Source organism: Glandiceps talaboti, chromosome 9 (genome assembly GCF_964340395.1).
Source record: "Glandiceps talaboti chromosome 9, keGlaTala1.1, whole genome shotgun sequence".
NCBI lineage: Eukaryota > Metazoa > Hemichordata > Enteropneusta > Spengelidae > Glandiceps > Glandiceps talaboti.
Window position 1 is genome coordinate 2,613,716 of NC_135557.1, and position 10,000 is coordinate 2,623,715.

Consider the following 10,000-nt stretch of genomic DNA (forward strand, 5'->3'; position numbering starts at 1 on the left):
GTATTCAGTAAATCATCTCCGTTTAGATAGACTGAAAATGCCAACAGTGGTCTCCATTTCTTTGCTATGTCCAAATACAAAAATAATTAAAACTAATTAAATCAATGAAAGTGTTTTCAAACTGAACTTAGTTAAAGTGTTTTCAAACTGAACTAAGTAAATGAAAGTGTTTTCAAACTGAACTAAGTAAATGAAAGTGTTTTCAAACTGAACTAAGTAAATGAAAGTGTTTTTAAAACTGAACTAAGTAAATGAAAGTGTTTTTAAACTGAACTTAGTTAAAGTGTTTCCAAACTGAACTAAGTAAATGAAAGTGTTTTCAAACTGAACTAAGTAAATGAAAGTGTTCTTAAACTGAACTAAGTAAATGAAAGTGTTTTCAAACTGAACTAAGTAAATGAAAGTGTTTTCAAACTGAACTAAGTAAATGAAAGTGTTTTTAAACTGAACTTAGTTAAAGTGTTTTCAAACTGAACTAAGTCAATGAAAGTGTTTTCAAACTGAACTAAGTAAATGAAAGTGTTCTTAAATTGAACTTAGTCAAAGTGTTTTTAAATTGAAATAAGACAATGAAAGTGTTTTTAAACTGAACTAAGTCAATGAAAGTGTTTTTAAACTTAACTAAGTCAATGAAAGTGTTTTTAAACTGAATTAAGTCAATGAAAGTGTTTTTAAATTTAACTAAGTCAATGAAAGTGTTCTTAAACTGAACTAAGTCAATGAAAGTGTTTTTAAACTGAACTAAGTCAATAAAAGTGTTTTTAAACTGAACTAAGTCAATGAAAGTGTTTTTAAATTGAACTAAATCAATGAAAGTGTTCTTAAACTGAACTAAGTCAATGAAAGTGTTTTTAAATTGAAATAAGACAATGAAAGTGTTTTTAAACTGAACTAAGTCAATGAAAGTGTTCTTAAATTGAACTAAGTCAATGAAAGTGTTCGTAAACTGAACTAAGTCAATGAAAGTGTTTTTAAATTGAACTAAGACAATGAAAGTGTTTTTAAATTGAACTAAGTCAATGAAAGTGTTCTTAAACTGAACTAAGTCAATGAAAGTGTTTTTAAACTGAACTAAGTCAATGAAAGTGTTTTTAAATTGAACTAAGTCAATGAAAGTGTTCTTAAACTGAACTAAGTCAATAAAAGTGTTTTTAAATTGAACTAAGTCAATGAAAGTGTTTTTAAATTGAACGAAGTCAATGAAAGTGTTCTTAAACTGAACTAAGTCAATGAAAGTGTTTTTAAACTGAACTAAGTCAATGAAAGTGTTTTTAAACTGAACTAAGTCAATGAAAGTGTTTTTAAATTGAACTAAGTCAATGAAAGTGTTTTTAACCTGAACTAAGTCAATGAAAGTGTTTTTAAATTGAACTAAGTCAATGAAAGTGTTCTTAAACTGAACTAAGTCAATGAAAGTGTTTTTAAATTGAAATAAGACAATGAAAGTGTTTTTAAATTGAACTAAGTCAATGAAAGTGTTCTTAAACCGAACTAAGTCAATGAAAGTGTTTTTAAATTGAACTAAGTCAATGAAAGTGTTCAAAAACTGAACTAAGTCAATGAAAGTGTTTTTAAATTGAACTAAGTCAATGAAAGTGTTTTTAAATTGAACGAAGTCAATGAAAGTGTTTTTAAACTGAACTAAGTCAATGAAAGTGTTTTTAAATTGAACTAAGTCAATGAAAGTGTTCTTAAACTGAACTAAGTCAATGAAAGTGTTTTTAAATTGAACTAAGTCAATGAAAGTGTTCTTAAACTGAACTAAGTCAATGAAAGTGTTTTTAAATTGAACTAAGTCAATAAAAGTGTTTTTAAACTGAACTAAGTCAATGAAAGTGTTCTTAAACTGAACTAAGTCAATGAAAGTGTTCTTAAACTGAACTAAGTCAATGAAAGTGTTTTTAAATTGAAATAAGACAATGAAAGTGTTTTTAAATTGAACTAAGTCAATGAAAGTGTTTTTAAATTGAAATAAGTCAATGGAAGTCTTTCTAAACTGAACTAAGTCATGATGGATGAAAGTTTGTTTTAAAAAAAAATTTGATTGATTAAGTTCAGTGTCGACTTCTTTGAAATAGAACCCCTATGCCCCTTGTCACAACAGTTTTAATATAGTACCCGAGGCTCCTTGCCATAACATCTATAATTTGCATTCGTATCCTGGTCACTTTTAGTATATATAGCACCTTAGCCTCGTCATCTTTAATATACGCAGCACCCTTAGCCTCTAAGGCATCCCTAGTATCACCAGCTTTAACATAGTAACCCTAGCCTCGTCAGTTTAATCTAAGACATCCCTAGCATCACCAGCTTTAACATAGCACCCCCTAGCCTCGTCAGTTTAATCTAAGGCATCCCTAGCATCACCAGCTTTAACATAGCACCCCCTAGCCTCGTCAGTTTAATCTAAGGCATCCCTAGCATCACCAGCTTTAACATAGCACCCCCTAGCCTCGTCAGTTTAATCTAAGGCATCCCTAGCATCACCAGCTTTGATATAGCACCCCTAGCCTCGTCAGGTAAATCTATGCACCTCTCAGTATAATGTTTTGGCCCGTTACAAACCCAAAATCTAATTAGTGGGAAGGGATATATCCCATAATACACTAACCTATATCATCCGTATACATGCCAGATGCGTCACATGACTCAGTTTGAATACTTGATTTGTCTGTATGTATTTTATTGACGTCTTTCGTACTTGCAGTATTGTCGTTCCCGTCATCCTTGGCACCCTCAGTTTTGATATCAGCAACACTAGAACTGTCAACAATACTTTGTCTAACTACGTATAAGCCTGTTGGAACTGATACACCTGCAACGTTTTCATCACAAGCCTTGTTTTCTTTGAGGTATCGTCTTCTTAGTAGATTGTCACATACAGAGCCACAGACTACCAGTAATACAAGTATTGACAATATACAACTACAGACAGAGATATAAACAACAATACATAGAATGGAATAATGGTACACATGAAGGTTTGGATCATAGGGTGGGTGAAGGGCCTATCCAGTTTTCTACAAATCATAGGGTGGGTGAAGGGTCTATCCAGTTTTCTATAAATCATAGGGTGGGTGAAGGGCCTATCCAGTTTTCTACAAATCACAGGGTGGGTGAAGGGCCTATCCAGTTTTCTACAAATCATAGGGAGGGTGAAGGACCTATCCAGTTTCTATAAATCATAGGGTGGGTGAAGGGCCTATCCAGTTTCTATAAATCATAGGGTGGGTGAAGGGCCTATCCAGTTTCTATAAATCATAGGGAGGGTGAAGGACCTATCCAGTTTTCTACAAATCATAGGGAGGGTGAAGGACCTATCCAGTTTCTATAAATCATAGGGTGGGTGAAGGGCCTATCCAGTTTCTATAAATCATAGGGTGGGTGAAGGGCCTATCCAGTTTCTACAAATCATAGGGTGGGTGAAGGGTCTATCCAGTTTCTATAAATCATAGGGTGGGTGAAGGGCCTATCCAGTTTTCTACAAATCACAGGGTGGGTGAAGGGTCTATCCAGTTTCTACAAATCATAGGGTGGGTGAAGGGCCTATCCAGTTTCTACAAATCATAGGGTGGGTGAAGGGTCTATCCAGTTTTCTACAAATCATAGGGTGGGTGAAGGGCCTATCCAGTTTCTACAAATCACAGGGTGGGTGAAGGGCCTATCCAGTTTTCTACAAATCATAGGGAGGGTGAAGGGCCTATCCAGTTTCTACAAATCATAGGGTGGGTGAAGGGTCTATCCAGTTTTCTACAAATCATAGGGAGGGTGAAGGGCCTATCCAGTTTCTATAAATCATAGGGTGGGTGAAGGGCCTATCCAGTTTCTATAAATCATAGGGTGGGTGAAGGGCCTGTCCAGTTTCTACAAATCATAGGGTGGGTGAAGGGTCTATCCAGTTTCTACAAATCATAGGGTGGGTGAAGGGCCTATCCAGTTTTCTACAAATCATAGGGTGGGTGAAGGGCCTATCCAGTTTCTACAAATCATAGGGTGGGTGAAGGGCCTATCCAGTTTTCTACAAATCATAGGGTGGGTGAAGGGCCTATCCAGTTTCTACAAATCATAGGGTGGGTGAAGGGCCTATCCAGTTTCTACAAATCATAGGGTGGGTGAAGGGTCTATCCAGTTTCTACAAATCACAGGGTGGGTGAAGGGCCTATCCAGTTTTCTACAAATCACAGGGTGGGTGAAGGGCCTATCCAGTTTCTACAAATCATAGGGTGGGTGAAGGGCCTATCCAGTTTTCTACAAATCACAGGGTGGGTGAAGGGCCTATCCAGTTTCTACAAATCATAGGGTGGGTGAAGGGTCTATCCAGTTTCTACAAATCATAGGGTGGGTGAAGGGCCTATCCAGTTTCTACAAATCACAGGGTGGGTGAAGGGCCTATCCAGTTTTCTACAAATCACAGGGTGGGTGAAGGGTCTATCCAGTTTTCTACAAATCATAGGGTGGGTGAAGGGCCTATCCAGTTTTCTACAAATCATAGGGTGGGTGAAGGGCCTATCCAGTTTTCTACAAATCATAGGGTGGGTGAAGGGTCTATCCAGTTTCTATAAATCACAGGGTGGGTGAAGGGTCTATCCAGTTTTCTACAAATCATAGGGTGGGTGAAGGGTCTATCCAGTTTTCTACAAATCATAGGGTGGGTGAAGGGCCTATCCAGTTTCTACAAATCATAGGGTGGGTGAAGGGTCTATCCAGTTTTCTACAAATCATAGGGTGGGTGAAGGGCCTATCCAGTTTTCTACAAATCATAGGGTGGGTGAAGGGTCTATCCAGTTTCTATAAATCACAGGGTGGGTGAAGGGTCTATCCAGTTTCTACAAATCATAGGGTGGGTGAAGGGTCTATCCAGTTTCTACAAATCATAGGGTGGGTGAAGGGCCTATCCAGTTTTCTACAAATCATAGGGTGGGTGAAGGGTCTATCCAGTTTTCTACAAATCATAGGGTGGGTGAAGGGTCTATCCAGTTTCTATAAATCACAGGGTGGGTGAAGGGCCTATCCAGTTTCTACAAATCATAGGGTGGGTGAAGGGTCTATCCAGTTTCTACAAATCATAGGGTGGGTGAAGGGCCTATCCAGTTTTCTACAAATCATAGGGTGGGTGAAGGGTCTATCCAGTTTTCTACAAATCATAGGGTGGGTGAAGGGCCTATCCAGTTTCTACAAATCATAGGGTGGGTGAAGGGCCTATCCAGTTTTCTACAAATCACAGGGTGGGTGAAGGGCCTATCCAGTTTTCTACAAATCATAGGGTGGGTGAAGGGCCTATCCAGTTTTCTACAAATCATAGGGTGGTTGAAGGGTCTATCCAGTTTCTACAAATCATAGGGTGGGTGAAGGGTCTATCCAGTTTCTACAAATCATAGGGTGGGTGAAGGGCCTATCCAGTTTCTACAAATCATAGGGTGGGTGAAGGGCCTATCCAGTTTCTACAAATCACAGGGTGGGTGAAGGGCCTGTCCAGTTTCTACAAATCATAGGGTGGGTGAAGGGTCTATCCAGTTTCTACAAATCATAGGGTGGGTGAAGGGCCTATCCAGTTTTCTACAAATCATAGGGTGGGTGAAGGGCCTATCCAGTTTTCTACAAATCATAGGGTGGGTGAAGGGCCTATCCAGTTTCTACAAATCACAGGGTGGGTGAAGGGCCTATCCAGTTTCTACAAATCACAGGGTGGGTGAAGGGCCTACCCAGTTTCTACAAATCACAGGGTGGGTGAAGGGTCTATCCAGTTTTCTACAAATCATAGGGTGGGTGAAGGGTCTATCCAGTTTCTATAAATCACAGGGTGGGTGAAGGGTCTATCCAGTTTCTACAAATCATAGGGTGGGTGAAGGGCCTGTCCAGTTTCTATAAATCATAGGGTGGGTGAAGGGCCTATCCAGTTTCTACAAATCATAGGGTGGGTGAAGGGTCTATCCAGTTTCTACAAATCATAGGGTGGGTGAAGGGTCTATCCAGTTTCTATAAATCACAGGGTGGGTGAAGGGCCTATCCAGTTTCTACAAATCATAGGGTGGGTGAAGGGTCTATCCAGTTTCTACAAATCATAGGGTGGGTGAAGGGCCTGTCCAGTTTCTACAAATCATAGGGTGGGTGAAGGGCCTATCCAGTTTCTACAAATCATAGGGTGGGTGAAGGGCCTATCCAGTTTTCTACAAATCACAGGGTGGGTGAAGGGTCTATCCAGTTTCTATAAATCATAGGGTGGGTGAAGGGTCTATCCAGTTTTCTACAAATCACAGGGTGGGTGAAGGGCCTATCCAGTTTCTATAAATCATAGGGTGGGTGAAGGGTCTATCCAGTTTCTACAAATCATAGGGTGGGTGAAGGGTCTATCCAGTTTCTATAAATCATAGGGTGGGTGAAGGGCCTATCCAGTTTTCTACAAATCACAGGGTGGGTGAAGGGTCTATCCAGTTTTCTACAAATCATAGGGTGGGTGAAGGGTCTATCCAGTTTCTACAAATCACAGGGTGGGTGAAGGGTCTATCCAGTTTTCTACAAATCATAGGGTGGGTGAAGGGCCTATCCAGTTTCTACAAATCACAGTGTGGGTGAAGGGCCTATCCAGTTTTCTATAAATCATAGGGTGGGTGAAGGGCCTATCCAGTTTTCTACAAATCATAGGGTGGGTGAAGGGCCTATCCAGTTTCTACAAATCACAGTGTGGGTGAAGGGTCTATCCAGTTTTCTACAAATCATAGGGTGGGTGAAGGGTCTATCCAGTTTTCTACAAATCATAGGGTGGGTGAAGGGCCTATCCAGTTTTCTACAAATCATAGGGTGGGTGAAGGGCCTATCCAGTTTTCTACAAATCTACTCATGTCTAAGGCTGTTTTACCCCTTACTAAGTCGACTCGGGCCGTAAGTGATAAACCATTTGACATCGGGGGTACTAGTGGGATGGTTGGGGGAGGGGTCTGGATGATTTTTGATAAAAAAAACTGACTCAAGACCCAAAAAATTGTGTCCAGGGTACCGGTGAGCTAACACGAACTGTTATTGTGCTGCACGTGCAGAAACTACATACATATAGTTATAAATTGTCCTATTACGACGTCGGCACCTAAACTTTTAAAGTTTCTTGTCAAAGCTTAAGATTTTTACTAACTGTTTGCAGATGCCGAAACAAAACGCACCCACACGTACTGCTCCCTTGTATGTACATTTGTATACAACCATCAAAGAAATATAAAAGTGTTGATTGACATACACTGGAGTAAGGTTGTCAGTAATATCGAACGTGATGCGATTTGATACGAAATGACATGACGCGACAATTCAAATTAAAGCATATCAAAAATAGGCCAAAATATTGCTGTCTAGTTGCTATCGAAAAAAAACATTGCTGTCATGGTGGTTTAAAAAAATTGTTGTTGGATCCTCCAGCCCCACCCCTAAAAATCATAGGGAGGGGGAAGGGTCCATTCAGTTTCTACAAATCATGGGGAGGGGAAGGGTCCATCCAGTTTCTACAACTCACGGGGAGGGGGAAGGGCCGATCCAGTTTCTAACCACGGCCTCTAATGAATCATTCGACACTGCAGACCTGTGGACGTGAAGAAGACTATTTCGGCCATTGGGGGCGCTATTACAAATCTACCATGAGAACGCGCCATCCTTACTGTGCAAATGCCATACAAGACGCCACGGGAAACCCACAGGTGCTCATGAAGTTACAATATCATAGAGAACTACGATAGTGAGGCCGTCATGCCGAATGTGAGCTACTACGAGCCCCTCCCTTCATTGACCAAATTGCTAATTTTAACGATTTTTTTTGAAAAGGTTTTGAATAATAAATGTCATGTGATAAATGTCATTGATTTAAAAATAGAAATTAAAAAAAATGTCATAAATTTTTTTCTGTACTACAGCAGTTTCTAAACTAGATTACTGATTCAATTCACTTACTATTGGCTATGCTGTCCAGTATATTGCTGGCAACATGATAGCCTTGAAAATAAATACATTCTAATACCAAGGAAATGTGATATTATTATCTAACAAAAATGTACTCGCAGTATACAGTCACTCAATATGGATACTTGATTTAACATATTCCAGGGGAGGTGTAAAATCTGATTTTTCTCCTAACTTTGCAACTATTACCATTTACTCTGGTGTACCACGGGCAGACAACTAGTATCCCCTCCCTGGCATAACCATGACCCATCCCTGGTGTACAACTATATTACCCCCTACCCTAGCATAACTATGACCCATCCCCTGGTGTATAACTATATTACCCCCTACCCTAGCATAACTATGACCCATCCCCTGGTGTATAACTATATTACCCCCTACCCTAGTATAACTATGACCCATCCCCTGGTGTATAACTATATTACCCCCTACCCTAGTATAACTATGACCCATCCCCTGGTGTACAACTATATTACCCCCTACCCTAGCATAACTATGACCCATCCCCTGGTATACAACTATATTACCCCCTACCCTAGCATAACAATGACCCATCCCCTGGTGTACAACTATATTACCCCCTACCCTAGCATAACTATGACCCATCCCCTGGTGTACAACTATATTACCCCCTACCCTAGCATAACCATGACCCATCCCCTGGTGTATAACTATATTACCCCCTACCCTAGCATAACTATGACCCATCCCCTGGTGTACAACTATATTACCCCCTACCCTAGCATAACTATGACCCATCCCCTGGTGTACAACTATATTACCCCCTACCCTAGCATAACTATGACCCATCCCCTGGTGTACAACTATATTACCCCCTACCCTAGCATAACCATGACCCATCCCCTGGTGTACAACTATATTACCCCCTACTCTAGCATAACTATGACCCATCCCCTGGTGTATAAGCATTACCTCTGACCTAGCTATATCGGCACAGCGTCCCTATATAACGTCCCTATATAACGTCCCTATATAACGTCCCTATATAACGTCCCTATAATAACGTTCCAAAACAACGCCTCTATAAGGGATCCCTATATAACGTCTCAAAACAACGCCTCTATGATAAGGGATCCCTATATAACGTCCCAATAATAACTTCATCAACTCTTTTGTGAACACTATCCATCACAGCGTAGATGCAATACACTTATCCTACCACGTACCCATTATCTAACTCGGTTGACTTGGGCACAATCCTGTGTCAAATCTTACTGACTCTAGAACTTTACCCACTAATAAATACATTTGTAAAATATTAAAAATCTCTCTTCAGAAGGTATGCTAGTAGCTACGTTGTTCAAAAGAATATATAGAATATCATAGTCACGTACATCATAGTGATAGCACCAGCTGATAGAGGTATGTTATAATCACAGTACGATGATACAGCATCTAAGTTATTCAGTAAAATAAATGGTCTCATCACCTCCAAACCTGTCAAACAAGATATCATGATTTGTTAAACGCTGTCTCCTATATGCAGTATGTATGTATGTATGTATGTATGTATGTATGTATGTATGTATGTATGTATGTATGTATGTATGTATGCATGTATGTATGTATGTAGAAGTGCAAAAGTAATGAATAGAACAGTTATGATAAAATAGATTCAATCCTGACATTTCAAATCAATATTCTTTGTTATAGGATATCAAGGCAAGATACATAGTAGGTCATCACCTGACTGTATATCTAAATGTTACGACACACCACAGGTTCTAATAAACGGTAAAATACACCAAGAAAGATCTAAAAATCAAGCACACCAAACAGAACCCAATAGAACACGCCTGAAAGATAGAATAAGCGTAGTTAGACAGGAAATGACGTAAATAATCTATTAATTCCAAGGGGTTCCAGCGTTCCGAGATGGAAAATGATCTCCTCCTCCTTCAACCTCAATCGATCCTCGTCACCTTACAAATTCCTGGAATAGACATATCAGATACACTATGATCGTTGGTAACAAAATGCATAAATACGGGATAGTTACGATTCTTTTGTCTGGTTAGACGAAGATGTTCCACGAAAC

The 10,000-nt window shown here is 39.5% G+C and overlaps 1 protein-coding gene across 1 annotated transcript in view; it reads right to left on the reverse strand.

The window, feature by feature from the left end:
- The window catches only part of LOC144440431 (O-acyltransferase like protein-like), a 48,113-nt gene that overhangs the window by 17,805 nt on the left and 20,308 nt on the right, over positions 1–10,000 (reverse strand). Inside the window, exons 4-6 of the mRNA XM_078129802.1 lie at positions 9,297–9,399; positions 2,702–2,925; positions 1–64 (exon numbers count right to left, since the gene is read on the reverse strand). The exon at positions 1–64 is cut by the window's left edge and continues 110 nt beyond it. Of these exons, the coding sequence (XP_077985928.1) occupies positions 1–64; positions 2,702–2,925; positions 9,297–9,399 (391 nt within the window). The remainder of the gene's footprint in view (positions 65–2,701; positions 2,926–9,296; positions 9,400–10,000) is intronic.